This window comes from Salmo salar, chromosome 29, assembly GCF_965601325.2.
Source record: "Salmo salar chromosome 29, fSalSal1, whole genome shotgun sequence".
In the NCBI taxonomy this organism is placed as follows: Eukaryota; Metazoa; Chordata; class Actinopteri; order Salmoniformes; family Salmonidae; genus Salmo; species Salmo salar.
The window spans coordinates 4430906-4450972 of NC_138319.1; the positions used below are offsets into that span (position 1 = coordinate 4430906).

At 41.9% G+C, this 20067-nt stretch overlaps 1 protein-coding gene across 6 annotated transcripts in view; it reads left to right on the forward strand.

The window, feature by feature from the left end:
• LOC106590044 (supervillin) overlaps positions 1 to 20067 on the forward strand; it is a 174883-nt gene that overhangs the window by 94429 nt on the left and 60387 nt on the right. For 5 of the 6 annotated variants that reach the window (XM_045710634.2, XM_082970651.1, XM_045710635.2 and 2 more), the window contains 7 exons: positions 616 to 680; positions 1485 to 1621; positions 2339 to 2474; positions 2660 to 2839; positions 5168 to 5765; positions 10491 to 10716; positions 18524 to 18656. In XM_045710634.2, the coding sequence (XP_045566590.2) occupies positions 616 to 680; positions 1485 to 1621; positions 2339 to 2474; positions 2660 to 2839; positions 5168 to 5765; positions 10491 to 10716; positions 18524 to 18656 (1475 nt within the window). The remainder of the gene's footprint in view (positions 1 to 615; positions 681 to 1484; positions 1622 to 2338; positions 2475 to 2659; positions 2840 to 5167; positions 5766 to 10490; positions 10717 to 18523; positions 18657 to 20067) is intronic. The other variant, XM_082970650.1, reaches the window with a different exon arrangement.

Genomic DNA, 20067 nt, shown 5'->3' on the forward strand with positions numbered 1-20067 from the left:
GACAAAGGATCCGCTTTGCGAAAGTCGTAATTCCACTTTGACTATATGGGGTATTGTTTGTAGGCCAGTAACAGAAAATCTACATTTAATCCATTTTAAATTCAGGATGTAAAACAACAAAATGTGAAAAAGGTAAAGGGGTGTGAATACTTTCTGAAGGCACTTTATATTAAAAGAAATGGTGGGCCACTGCTGCTAAATTAATATAGGGGAAACACTATGTATGTCTGGCTCTGTCTCCCAGACACACTCACACCACATGGAAGTCTCGCTTGTCTTTGTTCTATAGACATTACAGATGGTGACCATCATAATGATTATAAACCTTTTGGCCTGTAGTACTCCACAGCACAAGCTGTGAGATCTAACTCAATTTGCAGCCATTGGACTGGCTTTTAATACTTACTTCACTACCGGTGGAACACACTAAATAGGTTTTAAAGGATTCAAGCATGCTGTTTTATTATGGGAATTGGTTTTCAAGATTCTCAGACTCTCGCTCCATTTGAGACACTTGGAATTTTCCTTGTGATATTAATCTTGCTCTCTCTCTCTCTCTCTCTCTTCCTTCCCCTCTATCTCCCTTTTTTTGCCTCTCTCTCTGTCTCTCTCTAGCCGATGAAGAGAAATTGGATGAGCGGGCCAAGCTGAGTGTTGCAGCCAAGCGTTCTCTCTTCAGGGTACGAAAGGACACGATGTTGCTTTGGTGTTTTCTCTCACCTGTGTTTACCTTGCTTGGATGTAGCAATGACTGGACATGGCCTTTTTAGATGTACGCACATGCACACACGCGCACGTACACACACGCAGCAATGCACACACGCCTGCCCGTACGCATGCACACAAATGCACGCAGCATTCCTCCTCTGACTCAGTTACTCCACACATTGATGTGAGCTGAGCAGCTGACTCTAAGCTGGTGTTGGGCATGACACAGACGGACAGAGAGAAGTCATAGTAGCTAATGAAGTCATAGTAATGACATAGCATTTCAAGTAATAACTCCATTGCTGTCATTGGCATGATAATTCCAATTAGGAGTTGGCAAGAGAGCAGATACAGACTGGCACTCAAGCTAGGTCAAGCATGGCGATCATGTGCTTTCTTGTATCAATCTGTCTCTTGCTAACGTCTTGTGCTACATCAAGATTAACTCTTTCCTCATATCATAAGACAAAGTCCACTCTCTATGCAAATGCCTCATTGTTAAGGTTTACAATATCAAACCTTGCAACAGCCATTTCTTACCTTATTTTGGTTGGGTACTTGGGTAACTCCAGTCTCTGGTTAACTGAACATATTTCTCTAGTTGATGTATTTGAATAAATGTATTTTCTATTGGATTATCTAAAACCAACGGATTTCTCTATTCTCTTACTCTTTTCTATTGAAGTATCAATCTATTCCCTTAAAACAGAGTTTGAGCTTTGAATTGGTTTGAAAACATGGAAGATGACTCTGGTCTCCCTGCATGGCCTCCCCAGGAGTTGGAGAGGAACACGAATGGGGGCTCCCCAAAACCCCCATCACGGAACGTGGCCATGGAGAGGCGACTGAGACGCACCCAGGACCGCTCCCATACCCAGCCAGTCACTACTGAGGAGGTGGTCATTGCTGCCACGTAAGTCCCAACTATACCTGCCTTTCCATTCCTCCATCTGCTTTGCGCTCGCTCTCTCCTAACCCAGAAACTAACCTAATTAGACTGCTCCCAAATCTGTTTGTGCCGTCTTGCTAACTCCTATGGTCAGAGTTGGCGAGACGGCACAAGCGGATCTGGTACCAGGTTATAACCTAACCACGACAGCTACAGTACACTGGTTGAATGTACCGTTGGTTGTTTACTGGCTCCATCATCATGAAGGAGATATTGTTGATGGAAGCTGACTAGCATTTGGTCCGAACAGAGTATTTGTCTGTGTGTAATTATATTAACCTTTGCTGAAATTTCAACCATCAATCTGTTCTCACAAGGTCAGGAGGGGTGTTTGGATATTTGGCACCCCCTTGTGTATTTTGAGGGAACAACTTGCATGTACAATCTGTTGCATATATTACTCTATTTTCTCTTTTCTCTACACGTTATGCTGTTATACCATTGTCAATTTTGTGGTATCCAGGATCTCCTACAACCTCTCAAATGATGGAGCATAGAAATTGTGCTTTGTCAACCAGCCAATACAATGATACTGTATTTGTCCACACAGTAGGCTATGCACTGGACTGTACACCCTTTATGTCTGTGTAGCATGGCCCTGGCCTGCATGAACTAGCCTGCCTTTCTGTTAATTTTCTCCCCCCCCCCATCTCCCTATCTGTGTGTAATTCCTCCTCCCAGCCTGCATGCGTCCTCACAGGAGAGTGCTGCAGCCAGGGAGCAGGCCAGCCAGGCCCATAATGCCCTAGAGGTCCAGAGGGAGGCACAGCGAACCTCCTCCAAGCTCTTCCAGAACCAGCCCCAGGCCCAGAATCATGTATGTATTCATGAACTATGTATATTGTTTTAATATGTTTATAATCTGGTGTATGTATCATCATCAGTATGCCATCCTATCCTGCCTTCCAGCCAGAACATACATTTTTAAAAGTTTGTGTTTTCTCTTCGATGGTTTTAAATGCATTGTATCGACGTGTCAAGTAAATCAAATCAAAAACCCAGCAGGGCCAGGGGGACGCAGAGCCGGATCTGTCCACCTTAAGCTTGGCAGAGAAGATGTCTCTGTTCAACAGACTGGCCCAGCCAGCCACCAGGGTGATCCGCACCAGGCCTGATAGTAGGGAGCGCAGGGCCAACGCCCGTTACCAGACCCAGCCCATCACCCTGGGAGACCTGGAGCAGGTAGGGAGACAATAGAGCAGATATTATAGGAGGGGTTCTGACTGTATTCGTGTGTGACGTGGTCATCGTAGTGATTGTTGCTGTAATCGTATACTATCTATAACCCTTCTTATATAGTGTTGTCCCTTATCTAGTTCAACATTGATTCAAGCCTCTTATCCCCTTATTGACTTTCAACATCACCCATTGTGTGTTTAAATACCATTTCATAGAAATGACACACTCACAAACACACACCGTTTTCCTAAGTGTGTGAGACTGTGTGTGTATTCTCTGGTCCAGGAGCCCTCAGACACTGACCTCTGTGATGAGCAGGAGCTAGGTGATGGGTGCCAGTGTGACATCACACAAGTAAGGCTCTACCCACGGCATGGTGGCCAGGGAGTGGAGGCTGATGCAACTGGAGCTAGGCTTAGCTCTTGGCAACACCAGCTTTGTCCGTATGTGCGTGACCAAAATTAAAAGATCAGATTCATTAGTAAACATACATTTTTTGCTTTTGTTAGTTCTGTGAGTAAAATAGCAACAGCATACAATTACTTAGAAAATCTATGGATTAATTGCTGATGCTCTTCTAATAAATCTGAGGCTGCTTCATTTGAAAGTGAAATACAGCATCATCTCGTGCCGTAGCAGCTTTTGAAGAAAGCCTGATTTAATTAGAGCACAAGACACACAAGTGCTATCTCCCTGATTGGCCTGTGATGTCAATTAAGAGATTGTTGTGTGATGATGTGCGGACGAAGGCTGGGCATGGTTTCTCCCAAATGGCCCTCTATTCCCAATATAGTGCACCACACAGGAGGATGGTGGCACCTTAATTGGGGAGGACGGGCTGGTGATAATGGCTGGAGCGGAATTAGTGGAATGGTATCACATTTATGGTTTACATGTAGTTGATGCCATTCCATTTACTCCGTTCTGGACATCATTATGAGCCGTCCTCTCCTCAGCAGCCTCCACTGTTGCACTATTTTGGGCCCTGTCCAAAGTAGTGCACTAAATGGGGAATAGGGTGCCATTTGGGGTGCAGATGTTATTTCACTGAGCTGCTCTTTGGCATAAACAGACCCTCTGTGGGAGAGGAGAGGAAAAGGGAAGAGAATAAAAAGATGCTCCCTTGTTCATTCTCTGAATGGAGGGATGGACTGAATGCAGTTTATGAGCCGATGTTGATCTCTCACCAGTCACTGTTAGAAACAAGGTTGTTGTGACTGAAAGAGAGGGACGAATAAAGGAATGGGCTTTTTGAGACTGTAGTTAGTGAGCCATACAGTATAGGGTTGACACAGACAGTAAAGTCTTAACATTATTCACTCCTAAATGGTGTCAACGTTTGAGTACAGCTTGTTCAGACAGCATTGAGATCTGCCTACTTTGCTCTCATAAAGAGTACAACACTGTAAATGTACAGTACATTGTTGAAATCTGAGCAGATTACCTCAGAGGAAATACATTAGTTAGTTTTCTGTTGTGTGTTGTAAAAGTAATTTCTAGGTTTGTCCTTCGACTTAATAGATGAGGAATGTCCTTTAACTTGATTCTGTTTATACCACAACAGGATATGGAAATTATGTAACAACAAAGACGAGATGATTCATAAAAGTGAATGACTTTAGATGTTAGCGTTCTTGATAAACATCAGAGAAATTGTCTTGTTTTTTTCTCAGTTGAAAAGTGACGTTTGTGGGTCAATCCTAAATGAATGGACGATTGTGTCAATGTCTACTGATTCAGTGTTATTATTAGAACATGATTCTGTGAATTGAGCGGGAGGGAGAGTGTGTGTGTGTGGCTGAACTCATCCTTTGCTTCACAGACTGTTGCAGCAGCTGCGTCGCATTCATAAGTGCACACCGTAGCAAAACGTTTTGTAACCCAAAACATAAACAAGTCACAACCTTTTTCGGTCAGTTTGCTTCTGTTCGGTGCCCAGTGAATATGACCCTGGACTCATTGTGCTTTGTGGTTGTCAGGGGGTGGGGGGACATGACTGGTTGGGCATGACTTTGTGACGTGGACCGTGATTGGCTAGGCAAACTGCAGTCCTTTTGATCCACACAGGAAGTGCAGTGGGTCAGCCTGTGATTAGTCAGCTTTATCTAGAGTTCCATTGTTTGTTGGTTAGCCTGCTGCCTCACTATTACTGGGCAGATGGACTCATCTGCTGAGGGAGCTTCTTGTCCACTCTAGCTGACTTTGTTTTTTCTCTCGGCCTTTCTCATCCCACTCTCTTGTCTCTGTCATCACACTATTTTGTCTCTCTCATCCCACTCGCTTGTCTCTCTCTTCTCTCTCCCTCGCTCTCCCCCTTTTCCCTCGACCCAGATCCATAACGGGGCCAAGTTGGGCCAGCTATCCTCATCTGCCCTCAGACCTGGGGCCACGGTCTCCACAGACCACGCAGGGGACATCCACTTAGCCACTGGGGGTGGGGGTAGCCCAGCCGAGGCACCCAACCCTGGGTACTACGAAAGGTCCATCCCCCACCACCCTAGCCCTCCCACCCAGATCACAGAACCCTCCAATGCTGTCTGGAGGTCTGTGCCTGGCCCCCACCACCAAGCCTCTCTGGATCTCCAGGCGCACCAGGCTGACACAACCACCATCCTCCCCCAGGGAGAGGAGGGCGATCTGTGGGGAGGGAAGAGAGAGCTGCCCTCTCCGGAGGGAGGTGTCAGAAAGGCCCCCATGCCCCAGCCTCAGGCCTGGTCTGGTGGGAGGGAGTGGGAGGAGGAGCAGTGTTTGGCCAGGATGGGTGGTGGTGAGGGAGTGGAGCCCCAGCGTGTGTTGAAGGGGTCAGAGAGTGGTGGTGGTGGTCTCCACCAGGACCACAGGCAGCACCAGGAGCAGAGGGGCTATCTGAGACAGTCATCATTAGACCTCCAGGACCCAGACAGACACAGGTCAAAGGTCATCAGCACTGGTAAGCAGAAGCTATTCTGAAAATATAGTTTACCAAGCTACCAATTACTTCACACTGGAATAAGTAAGCTACACTGAAGCTAGCCTTAAGGAAAATATAGTGATAAATTATCATATCGAAATGTCATAGAGTACAAATTGCGAGAACAGATCACTCTGCAGTCAGATGTTAACAGAATGTGTAGTTTAGCCTATTAAACACAAAAACTATGTTTCAAGTGAGAATACTGGCAGGTCTGGTGCCGACAAAGAAAGGAAAGTCTTGCACACCCATATTATCGTTTATTTTTGCAGAACAAGTAGTGTGTAGTTCCAATAGTTGGCTACATCGCTACATAGCAAAAAAGTAATTAACTACTGAAAACACTAACAAGATTTAAGTTTAGTTCAACTACCAACAAAAATGTAGTTAAATGACATGTAGTTCACTACTCCCCAGCAATGCTGGTAAGACAAGCTTCCAGGGGCTGTGGTCTGACAGGGGGAAGGAGGGAGGAAGGGTTGTCTTTTCTGTTTGTCTTTCACTTTCTCTCACTCTGCCTCTCTTTCGCTCATGCTTTAAAAAATCCACATCAAATTCTTAGAAATTCTCCACTCTCTCTCACGCTTGCTCACACACACACACACACACATACAGTTGAAGTCGGAAGTTTTTCACAATTACTGACATTTAATCAGAGTAAAAATTCCCTGTCTTAGGTCAGTTAGGATCACCACTTTATTTTAAGAATGTGAAATGTCAGAATAATAGTAGAGAGAATGATATATTTCAGCTTTTATTTCTTTCATCACATTCCCAGTCGGTCAGAAGTTTACATACACTCAATTAGTATTTGGTAGCATTGCCTTTAAATTGTTTAACTGGTTCAGGTAGCCTTCCACAAGCTTCCCACAATAAGTTGGGTGAATTTTGGCCCATTCCTCCTGACAGAGCTGGTGTAACGGAGTCAGATATGTAGGCCTACTTGCTCGCACCCTCTTTTTCAGTTCTGCCCACAAATTTTCCATGGGATTCAGGTCAGGGCTTTGTGATGGCCACTCCAATACCTTGACTTTGTTGTCCTTAAGCCATTTTGCCACAACTTTGGAAGTATGCTTGGGGTCATTGTCCATTTGGAAGACCCATTTGCGACCAAGCTTTAACTTCCTGACTGATGTCTTGAGATGTTGCTTCAATATATCCACATAATTCTCCTTCCTCACGATGCCATCTATTTTGTGAAGTGCACAAGTCCCTCCGACAGCAAAGCACCCCCACAACATGATGCTGCCACCCCGTGCTTCACGGTTGGGATGGTGTTCTTCGGCTTGCAAGCCTCCCCCTTTTTCCTCCAAACATTACGATGGTCATTATGGCCCAACAGTTATATTTTTGTTCCATCAGACCAGAGGACATTTGTCCAAAAAGTACGATCTTTGTCCCCATGTGCAGTTGCAAACCGTAGTCTGGCTTTTTTATGGCGGTTTTGGAGCAGTGGCTTCTTCCTTGCTGAGCGGCCTTTCAGGTTATGTCGATATAGGACTAGTTTTACTGTGGATATAGATACTTTTGTACCTGGTTTCCTGCATCTTCACAAGGTCTTTTGCTGTTATTCTGGGATTGATTTGCAGTTTTCGCACCAAAGTACGTTCATCTCTAGAACGTGTCTCCTTCCTGAGCGGTATGATGGCTGCGTGGTCCCATGGTGTTTATACTTGCGTACTATTGTTTGTACAGATGAACATGGTACCTTCAGGTGTTTGGAAATTGCTCCCAAGGATGAACCAGACTAGTGGAGGTCTACAATTGTTTTCTGAGGTCTTGGCTGATTTCTTTAGATTTTTCCCCATGATGTCACGCAAAGAGGCACTGAGTTTGAAGGTAGGCCTTGAAATACATCCACAAGTACACCTCCAATTGACTGAAATTATGTCAATTAGCCTATCAGAAGCTTCTAAAGCCATGACATCATTTTCTGGAATTTTCCAAGCTGTTTAAAGGCTCAGGCAACTTTGTATGTAAACTTCTGACCCACTGGAATAGTGATACAGTGAATTATAAGTGAAATCATTTTTCTGTAAACAATTGTTGGAAAAATGACTTGTGTCATGCACAAAGTAGATGTCCTTACCGACTTGCCAAAACTATAGTTTGTTAACAAGACATTTGTGGAGTGGTTGAAAAACGAGTTTTAATGACTCCAACCTAAGTGAATGTAAACTTCCGACTTCAACTGTACATGCATACATACAGTGCCTTCATAAAGTATTCACACCCTTTAACTTTTTCCATGTTGTTGTATTAAAAAGTGGGATTAAATTATCAAAGTGGAAGAATAATTATAACATTTGTAAACAAATATATCTTGATTAAAAAAGTATTCAACCCCCTGAGAATACATGTTTGAATCATCTTTGGCAGTGATTACAGCTGTGAGGCTTTCTGGATAAGTCTCTTTAAGAGCTTTCCCCACCTGGATTCTGCAACATTTGCCAATTTATTAATTTCTAAATTATGCAAATCTGTCAAGTTGGTTGTTGATCATTGCTAGGCAACCATTTTCAGGTCATGCCATAGATTTTCAAGCAGATTTAAGTTAAAACTGTAACACAGCCACTTGGGAACATTCACTGTCTTTGTAAGCAACTCCTGTGTAGATTCTGCTGTTTGTTTTAAGTTATTGTCCAGCTGAAAGCTGAACTCATCTCCCAGTGACTGGTTTACCTCCACTATGTTTATTTTTTATCCGTAAAAACTCCCCAGTCCTTAACGATTACAAGCGTACCCATAACATGATGCAGCCGCCACTATGCTTGAAAATATGGAGAGTGGTACTCAGTAATGTGTTGTATTGGATTTGCCCCAAACATAACACTTTGTATTCAGGACAAAAAGTGAATTCCTTTGCCCACATTATTTTTGCAGTATTACTCGAGTGCCTTGTTGCAACAGGATGCATGTTTTGGAATATTGTTTATCTGTACAGGCTTCCTTCTTTTCACTCTGTCAATTAGGTTAGTATTGTGGAGTAACTACAATGTTGTTGATGCATCCTCGGATTTTCTCTTATCACAGCCATTAAAACTCTAACTGTTTTAATGTCACCATTGGCCTCATGGTGAAATCCCTGAGCAGTTTCCTTCCTCTCCGAGTTAGGAAGAGCGCCTGTATCTGTGTAGTGACTGGGTGTATTGATACACCATCCTACGTGTAAATTCTAACTTCACCATGCTCAATGGGATATTCAATGTCTGCTTTTTTTTCTTTTTTTTTACCCATTTACCAATAGGTTCCCTTCTTTGCGAAAAATCTCCCTGGTCTTTGCGGTTGAATCTGTGTTTGAAATTCACTGCTCGATTTAGGGACCTTACAGATAATTTGTGTGGTACAGAGATGAGGTAGTCATAAAAAAAATTATGTTAAACACTGTTATTGCACACAGAGTGAGTCCATCCAACGTATTTTGTGACTTGTTAAGCAAATGTTTACTCCTTAACTTGGTTAGGCTTCCCATAACACAGGGGTTGAATACTTATTGACTCAATACATTTTACCTTAATTTGTAAAAAATAATAATAATAATAATTCCACTTTGACATTATGGTGTATTGTGTATAGGCCAGCTACATAATCTAAATGTAACCCGTTTTAAATTCAGACTGTAACACAACAAAACTTCAAAAGGTCAAAGAGTGAGGGAGGAAGGGTTGTTTCGGTCTCTGGACATAAACCCCATTGAAAACCTATGGTTTGAATTGAAGAGGGCAATCCATAAGCACAAACGAAGGATATCAAGGATCTGGAAAGATTCTGTATAGAGTAATGGTCTAACATCTCTCCCAACGTGTTCTCCAATCTCATCATTATTTTGTGAAAGAGGCTCGGTGTCTTTATCCTCGTAATGGGAGGGTGCTGTATTGAAAACAGGGGTGCCAATCATTTTAACCCCAACGTTTTTTAGATTTGTTTTTATTACTTAAACACAATCTATTTCTCTGAGCAATTGTATTAGTATAATTTCAAATTTTTTTCAGCATACAATATACCTCAGTATTTGTTTTATTTATTTTATACAGTCTTTTTTGCTCCTCTTTGTCAGTGGTGCCAATAATTCTAATCATCGCTTGGCTGTGTGTTTGTGGGAGAGTTATGGAATGATTTCCGATGCCGACCATCTGACAGATCACATTAGCTCAATCAAATTCATTTATTTCCCCCTTGGTACACCCACTATGGCTCCTGTTGTAAAGTAAATCCATGTAGACTACTCACAAAAAACATCAACATAGCCAATGCTACGACACAGTGTAAACTTAAGTGTTAAGCTGCAGATATACCAGAGATGCTGTATCTCTCTCATCAAAAAAAAAACTTCCTGTGTTGTGTGTCTTTGAATTATGTTCACACGCAGTGTCTGTGGTTTTCAAGCTTTCCCTTATTTGACAATTCACTGTGGGCGCAGACTCTAGCAAGCTCTCCCCTGTTTTGTCTTGTCAGTCTGTATCAGCGTTTGGCTTTTCCCGCAGCCTGTTAGGGCACGGACCAGTCGAGAGCGAGAGACTCTCTTATGGTGTGGCTTCTGTAGGTGGAGGTTCGCTGTACACAACTAGAGTAGCAACAGGGCGGAGTGTTTTAACATTGTGAGAATGTTACGCTTTTCTACAGCTGTTTTAGAGATTTTTTAGTGTGTTTGCAAACATGATTGTGCTAGGGGAGCTCTCCTAACGCCTTCCTTTGTGTGTGCAGAGCTGCCAGACTCTAGTGTGTCCTCATCGAGAGCAGCAGAGCAGCTAAGGGGTGCATCTCTCTCTCCACACACACTGCTGCCTCAGGCTCGGGAGCTGGGCGGCGTGGACACACACACGGACGGCAGCAGTGGTCTGGGACACACACACAGCCTGGTCCAGTCAGAGCAAGAGGACATAGAGCTCTCAGAAGCCATGTCGGCTAGACAGATGTCCATCAAAGACAGGTGAGTTCCTTTTCTTTTTCTCATCAAAGAAACCCTGGTTGATTAGGGAAAGCCTTTTGTATGTAGGCAGTTGTCTCTAGACAGCTTGTTTTGCTTACCATCCTCCAGTTTCCCATTTCACAGGCATTAAACTGTTTTAAAGTCACCATTGGCCTCATGGTGAAATCCCTGAGCGGTTTCCTTCTTCTCCGGCAACTGAGTTAGGAAGGGCGCCTGTATCTTTGTAGTGACTGGGTGTTTTGATACATGATCCTAAGTGTAATTAATCATTTTTGGCAAGGCAGTTTTGGTCATTCTTTGTACAGTATGTGTGTGAGCATATGACATTCTCTGAATCATTGTCGGATTGGGCTGTGTTTTTGAATGCAGTGTAGTCCTGTTTGTTTCAGTCTGTCAGACGGGACAGCAACAGACACATGCATTATTTGAAGTGTTGTTGACTCATGTTGGATATTGACACTGACTCAGTCAGTATGTTTACGCTTTGTGGACTTTTTGATTTGCATGAGGTAAAAATTATAAGATGTATTGTTTTATTTTCTTGTTCTTATATTAGTATGTTCGATAGAGATGGGAGAGAGTTAGAGACTTACCTTGATTCTCATTGTGGAATGTGAGTTGCAAGAGAGATGGAAGGAAAGAGTGAGAGAGAAAGCGAGGCAGCACTGGGTGCGTTTTGACGTGAGTTAAAGGGATTTGTTTTGGGAGGTTGGTTGGTTGGTTGGTTGGTTAGAGCTGTCAGCACCCAAGGAGGAAGACAGCAGTGATGGTCGGCAGAAGAGGGAGAGAGAGCTGCTCAGCTCTAACCCCATCCCTCATCTCTCTGATAGGAAATTATACTGAACAAAAGTATAAATGCAACATGCAATAAATTCCTAGATTTTACTGAGTTGCAGTTCAATTCACATGAATTGGAAAACAGACCTAGATCGATTGGCCACAGATATCTTCTAAAAAAAGGTGTGGAGAAAAAAAGACACAGCAACATCAAAACCTCATCCCAACTGTAAAGTATTGTTGAAGGGAGCATCATGGTTTGGAGCTGCTTTAATGCCTCAGGTTCTGGACAGCTTGCTATCATCGACGGAAAAATGAATTCCCAAGTTTATCAAGACATTTTGCAGGAGAATGTAAGGCTATCTGTCCGCATATTGAAGCTCAACAGAATTTGGGTGATGCAACAGGACAACGACCCAAACACAGAAGTAATTCAACAACCGAATGGCTTCAGAAGAAGAAAATACACCTTCTGGAGTAAGCCAGTCAGAGTCCTGACCTCAACCTGATTGAGATGCTGTGGCATGATCTCAAGAGAGCAGTTCACACCAGACATCCCAAGAATATTGCTGAACTGATGCAGTTTTGTAAAGAGAAATGGTCTAAAATTCCTTGTGCAGGTCTGATCAGCAACTACAGAAAACGTTTGGTTGAGGTTATTGCTGCCAAAGAGCGTCAACCAGTTATTAAATCCAAGGGTTCACATACTTGTTCCACCCTGCACTGTGAGTGTTTACACAGTGTGTTCAATAAAGACATAAACCTATAATTGTTTGTGTGTTATTGGTTTTTAAGCAGAGTGTGTTTGTCTATTGTTCTGACTTCGATGTAGATCAAATTTTATGACCAATTTATGCAGTCCAGGTAACCCTTTGCAAAGGGGTTCACATACTTTTTCTTGCCACTGTATTTTTCAACTGTGCTCTGATGTTTCACAAAAGTTCTGAACCTATATTAACTTTACAGACACAATATATTTTGCATTAGTTATCTTGTTTATGTTATTTTTAATCCCACCCTTTAGCTCCCCTCAACGCCTCCAATCTATCTCTGAATACCATCCAGTTTCTATTTGCCATATAGTTTTCAACTGTTTCACAAAAGTTCTGAACCTTTCTATTCTCATAGTTTCAACATATTGTAAATTAAATATAACATTTTTGCTAAGAGTATTATTATATCATTTATCGATTGACTATGACTTTTCAGGTCACCCAGCAGTGCTATTTGTGGAGTTAACTCCAGGTAAATGTTGCAATTCTTCAGCCATTCCTGAACCTGCGAGCTGCAAATTATTTACTTTTACATTTTAGTCATTTAGCAGACGCTCTTATCCAGAGCGACTTACAGTAGTGAATGCATACCTTTCATTTAATTTCATACATTATTTTTATATATTTTTTATTTCTTTCCCGAACTGGCCCCCCGTGGGAATGGAACCCACAACCCTGGCATTGCAAACACCATGCTCTACCAACTGAGCTACAGGGAAGGCCATATTGGTCCTTAAATGAAACTGGTATACTTTTTTTATTTATGACTTTAACCATTTTTGGTCTTTAATGCAGGGCCGACAGACAAGTTCCTTACTTTCTCCCCTTTCCACTTGCCTCTTCCATTCCACTGGGACATTTTCAACTTCCAGGAATAGTGTACAGATTTTTGCCACATGATGGCGGCGGATGAATGGCACGACAATGGGCCTTAGTATCTCGTTATGGTATCTCTTTTTCATTCAAATTGCCATTGATAAAATGCAATTGTGTTTCTTATCCATAGCTTATGCCTGCCCATACTATAAACCCACCGTCAAATTGGAGCACCCTGTTCACATCAGCAAACCACTCGCCCACACGACTCCATACATGTACGTGGTCTGTGGTTGTGAGGCCGGTTGGACATACTGCCAAATTCTCTAAAATGATGTTGGAGGTGGCTTATGGAAGAGAAAGGAACATTAAATGATCTGGCAGCAGATCTGGTGGACATTCCTGCTGTCAGCATGCCAATTGCACACTCCCTCAAAACTTGAGACATCTGTGGCATTGTGTTGTGTGACAAAACTGCACATTGTAGAGTGGCCTTTTATTTTCCCCAACACAAGGTGCACCTGTGTAATTATCGTGCTGTTTAATCAGCTTCTTGACATGCCACACCTGTCCGGTGGATGGATTGTCTTGGCAAAGGTGAAGTGCTCATTAACAGGGATGTAAACAAATTACACATTTTTGAGGAATAAGCTTTTTGTGCATATGGAACATTTCTGGGATCTTTTATTTCAGATAATTAAACATGGGACCAACACTTTACATGTTGCTTTTATATTTTTGTTCAGTGTAGGTTGTATCCTGTTGCTGCTGCTGCAAATCAACCTGCTATAGCCACGGTAACTAGTGTATCTCTATGGAGTTATATTATTAGTGTCATCTCTATAGGACTAGGTCTCTTAAGATTAGGTCTCCATGAAATATACTGTAATCTCTAGAACTAGCTATATCTCTGTGAAATTTACTGAATAATTTTCATTAACTGAAGTTTTGCAGAAAAGCACAAAGCAATTGCAAGCTGTGTCTATATACAGTTGAAGTCGGACGTTTACATACATCTTAGCCAAATACATTTAAACTCAGTTTTTCACAATTCCTGACATTTAATCCGAGTACAAATTCCCTGTCTTAGGTCAGTTAGGATCAACACTTTATTTTAAGAATGTGAAATTTCAGAATAATAGTTGAGAGAATGATATATTTCAGCTTTTATTTCTTCACATTCCCAGTGGGTCAGAAGTTTACATACACTCAATTAGTATTTTGTAGCAATGCCTTTTAAATTGTTTAACTTGAGTCAAACGTTTCGAGTAGCCTTCCACAATCTTCCCATAATAATTTTTGTGAATTTTGGCCCATTCCTCCTGACAGAGCTGGTGTAACTGAGTCAGGTTCGTAGGCCTCCTTGCTCACACATGCTTTTTCAGTTCTGTCCACACATTTTCTATGGGACTGAGGTCAGGGCTTTGTGATGGCCACTCCAATACCTTGACTTTGTTGTCCTTAAGCCATTTTGCCACAACTTTGGAAGTATGCTTGGGGTCATTGTCCATTTGGAAGACCCATTTGCGACCAAGCTTTTACTTCCTGGCTGATGTCTTGAGATGTTGCTTCAATATATCCACATAATTATCCTCCCTCATGATGCCATCTATTTTGTGAAGTGCACCAGTCCCTTCTGCATCAAATCACCCCCACAACATGATGCTGCCACCCCCGCGCTTCACGGTTGTGATGGTGTTCTTCGGCTTGCAAGCCTCCCCCTTTTTCCTCCAAACATGACGATAGTCATTATGGCCAAACAGTTGTATTTTTGTTTCATCAGACCAGAGGACATTTCTCCAAAAAGTACAATCTTTGTCCCCATGTGCAGTTGCAAACCGTAGTCTGGCTTTTTTTATGGCAGTTTTGGAGCAGTGGCTTCTTCCTTGCAGAGCGGCCTTTCAGGATATGTCGATATAGGACTCGTTTTACTGTGGATATAGATACTTTTGTACCTGTTTCCTTCAGCATCTTCACAAGGTCCTTTGCTGTTGTTCTGGGATTGATTTACACTTTTTGCACCAAAGTACGTTCATCTCCAGGAGACAGAATGCGTCTCCTTCCTGAACTGTATGAGGGCTGCGTGGTCCCATGGTGTTTATACTTGCGTACTATTGTTTGTACAGATTAACGTGGTACCTTCAGGTATTTGGAAATTGCTCCCAAGGAGGTCTTGTCTGATTTCTTTTGATTTTCCCATGATGTCAAGCAAAGAGGCACTGAGTTGGAAGGTAGGCCTTGAAATACATCCACAGGTACACCTCCAATTGACTCAAATGATGTCAATTAGCCTATCAGAAGTTTAAGCCATGCCATTATTTTCTGGAATTTTCCAAGCTGTTTAAAGGCTCAGTCAACTTCGTGTATGTAAACATCTGACCCAATGGAATTGTGATACAGTGAATTATAAGTGAAATAATCTGTCTGTAAACAATTGTTGGAAAAATGACTTCTGTCATGCACAAAGTAGATGTCCTAAACAACTTGCCATTAACAAGACATTTGTGGAGTGGTTGAAGAACGAGTTTTAATGACTCCAACCTAAGTGTATGTAAACTTCTGACTTCAACTGTAGCTAGTCTCTATGAACTACTGTAACTAGCTGTTAGTTGTAGTCAGTGTTGTTTTGTCATGTTCTGTAGCAAATGCAGAATATGGGGAGTGCAGAATATGAATGCAGAATATGTGGAGTCGTGATTGTTAAATCTAGTTCAAGGAATGGGAATGTTTCCGATCCATCCAATCAATTACATAAGCATGTTTCTATCAGTTCTCCATGTTAACAAGCTGGCCATTGATTGGCTTTTAAATTGATTGATGACATAACGGAATAACATTTGCTTCCAACGACTAGCAAAAGCTGTGTGTGTCTGTGTGATTCTGACACTGAAGAGTGTAAATCCACCTTGTCCTTTCAAAACTGTGTGTGTGTGTGTGTGTGTGTGTGTGTGTGTGTGTGTGTGTGTGTGTGTGTGTGTGTGTGTGTGTGTGTGTGTGTGTGTGTGTGTGTGTGTGTGTGTGTGTGTGTGTGTGTGTGTGTGTGTGTGTGTGTGTGTGTGTGCGCGCAAAATTGAGCTTGTGTCCTCTTGAAACATCCATGAAGTGCATGATGCATCCATCTTTGGACGCCCACTCATTTGGGACATAGGGGTGTTTTTGAGAGGAGCAGAGGGCACCACTGACCCAGGCTTTATGACCACTATGTCCTGTCTCCTACTAGGGATGTGTCCCAAATGGCACCCCATCCCCTATATAGTACACACATTTTGACCAGAGCCCTATGGGCCAGGCTTAATCTGTGTCTGTGAAATCGTCCCATTGTGACTCTGACTATGATATGGATTTATGTGATTCTGCTTACAGTAGAATGTCTGCCTTCAAGTTAAAGTTTTGTCACATGCACAAATACAGTGAACTGCTTAACTTGTAACAGTGCAGTAATCAATATTAATATAGTATAAATAATAAATAATTTACATAAATATATAATACAGAAAACATAAGAAATAAGACGGGAAGCTATATACAGCAAATACCAAATGTACAATGTGCAGTGATACTGGAGTAGTTTGAGGGAGATATACAGTATGTTCATCTAGGGGGGCGATTAGGAGAAAGTGACTGGTAATAATAATAGTAAACAGTATGGCAACAGCATAAGTGGTGTGTGAGGGTGTTAGTGTGTGTGCGCAGAGTGCCAGTTTAGGCGTGATAGGCGGATATACATGTACACAGGGCTGAAACGTGACTGGTAAAAGGAGTATATAAAGAATTATAATATATACAGTGCCTTCAGAAAGTATACACACCACTTGCCTTTTTCCACATTTTGTTGTGTTACAGCCTGCGTAACAAATGGATTACATTGAGATTCTGTGTCACTGTTATACACACAATACCTCATAATGTCAAAGTGGAATTATGTTTTTCTACATTTTTACAATGTAATTAAAAATTAAAAGCTGAAATGTCTTGGCTCAATAAGTATTCAACCCCTTTGTTATGGCAAGGCTAAAAAAGTTAACGAGTAGGAGGTAAAAAGAAAAGCATGTTGAAGTTATTAATTACACTTTGGATGGTGTATCAACACACCCAAAAGATACTTCCTAACTTGCTGGAGAAGAAGGAAACCACTCAGGGATTTCACCATGAGGCCAATGGTGACTTTAAAACAGTTACAAAGTTTAATGGCTGTGATAGGAGAAAGCTGAGGATGGATCAACAACATTGTAGTTACTCCACAATACTAGCCTAATTGACATGGCTGCTTGGCCATGGAAACCCATTTCATGAAGCTCCTGACGAACAGTTCTTGTGCTGATGTTGCTTCCAGAGGCAGTTTGGAACTCGGTAGAGTTTTGCAACCCATGACAGCACTCTGCAGTCCCATTCTGTGAGCTTGTGTGGCCTACCACTTTTCCGCTTAGACGCTTCCACTTCACAATAACAGCACTTAAAGTTGACCAAGGCAGCTCTAACAGGGCAGACATCTGACAAACTGACTTGTTGGAAAGATGGCATCCTATGACGATGCCACATTGGAAGTCACTAAGCTCTTCAGTAAGGCCATTCCACTGCCAATGTTTGTCTATGGAAATGACATGGCTGTGTGCTCAATGTTATACACCTGTCAGCAACGGGTGTGGCTGAAATAGCCGAATCCACTAATTTGAAGGTTTGTCTATATACTTTTGGCCATGTAGTGTATGAAGTCTATTTAATATCTCCATTGCCAATGGTACAATTTACTATTTTGATGATGATTATAAGAACAAACTCCTTCAGCTCTTCCTCTGGTAGAGATTTGAAATGAAGCTAAATCAAACATTGGCAGCAGACTCCCAACTCGGGTTTCATCATCACTGACCGTCACCATCAGTGTGTTTAGCTATAGTCCAGATCCATTGCTGAGGCTGACAGTGTGCCCGTGGTCTGACCTGCTCTAGTCTGCTCTGTTTATTCTCAGCTCTGTTCTGTGTGTCTGTGTCCCAAATGGCACTCTATTCTATATAGAGCGCTCTACTTTTGATTGTGTTACTGGTCAAAGTAGTTCACTATATAGGGAATAGGTTGCCATTTCACACTTTTGAAGGATACGCACTAAACCCAAACATGGAGTCGTTTAAGCATCCAGACCATCCCGGCGCTCTGATTGTCTCCTTATAGAATAGGACAAAGATTCCAAATTCTAAATAATGGACCTAGCATGTAGAGTCTAGGTTCTGACTTTATGACTGAGCTGAGACCATAGGGGGAAAGCTTTATCATCCATCTCTCCAGCTCTCTCACAGCTTGGTGTCACTGATACAATTGACCTTTATTGGACAGGTGGCTCAAACAATCCACTGTGTGTGCTGTATTACATGTGTCTTTGTGTTATACAACCATGGCCCCTTGGCAGAACCAAGACTGACATCTCTCTCCCAACCCCCACCCCCCAGGCTGGCCCTGTTGAAGAAGAGTGGCGAGGAGGACTGGAGGAACAGGATTAATAGGAAGCAGGATGTAGTGAAGGTGGCCGTTTCAGAACGTCACGCTCAGCTATGGGAAGTGGAGCAGAGCTTCAAGAAGAAGGTAACCTGACTCACTACTGTATATACTCTACGGTACGCTCATTTATCAACAGAGAACTATACCCCTACTAAAGACTCTTCACAAGCACATGGTTAAAGTTTTTTGGCTGACACTTTTATGTAATGAAAAAGTCAATCAGGCAGTTTTTAAGGCATATTTTGGGGGAACTCACAAACGCCTTAATTTGCTTCCTACTTTTCTAATCAAGTAATCCCAAAAGGGGAAATTGTAAGAACACTTGCCTAAATTAATTAATCATTTTGCCATGTGCAGATGTTGTCGCTTCATTCAGTTATTGCCTTTAGGCACCTTTAATTGTATCAATGAACCATAAATAAAGTAAAATTGTTGGTTTAATATGAACTCGTTGTAAATTCATATCAAGACAGTTGTGGATATCTCTAAACAGAGGGGTTGTGTATTGTCATCAATATTGTGTGTGTGTGTCTGTATGTCTTTTCCTTTTCATCTCAGTCATGTTAGAATCACTTATAAAGCATGCTTCTTATCATGCTTATAAGCTTATTGAGGCCAGAATTGCTGTGCATATCTTAAACTGCACTTACTCTCAAATATGATAGTCATTGGTGGTTATTTTGATTTTGGAAACGAGTAGTCAGCCTATATCAGTAGTACTGTATTTACACTGTTTTACCATATTCTGTAAGCCATTTAGACAACGAACTTAGGTTATCTCACCATGTGTGTATTCTGAAGACATTGTACAGTAGTTTCCAAGTAAATGTAATACTAAGAAGACCAGATTAAGGTTGGCATCATTTCCTTAAATCCGGTATTCTGCTCAAGATAACTTCCTGGGCAGTATCAGGAATTGTATTAATTGATATCACATATCCGTTGTGGTTTTGCACATTTATTTGGCAAACATGAAATGTAGGATATGAATCTAATGCATGTTTGTTGTCATTTCTGTATCTTGTCTTTAGCCTACAATAACCAATGCATGTTCTATGTAATTTCTCCTATTCTATCTATTTGTCTTCCTTCCGTTTGCATGTATTTCTTTCATTCAAAATAAACCTTTATTTCAATCTCTGCATGCGCACTGTAGTTATGTTGCATGAGGGTTTTTAAGTGGTGTGGGGAGATTTTTACACTTACCTCTGTTTAGAACTATTCACAACCTCGCCCTATTCTCTGTCCTTCCACCGAAGCAGAAATACCATGTTTTGTTTTGGCTCACCAATCCAATTATTTTCGTTGCTTTGTCATTTAAAAAAAAAAAAAAAAAAATTACAGTATGGGTGTAATTGACATAACTGAATGAAAACATTCCTCAGTGTTCCACATGGTAACCTCTGCCGAGTCTCCGACAACCGGATGTTCCGGTTTCAGGGGAAATGGAAAGAGAGCCTGTGACTCGACTTCCGCTTTCGGCGACACTCCATCT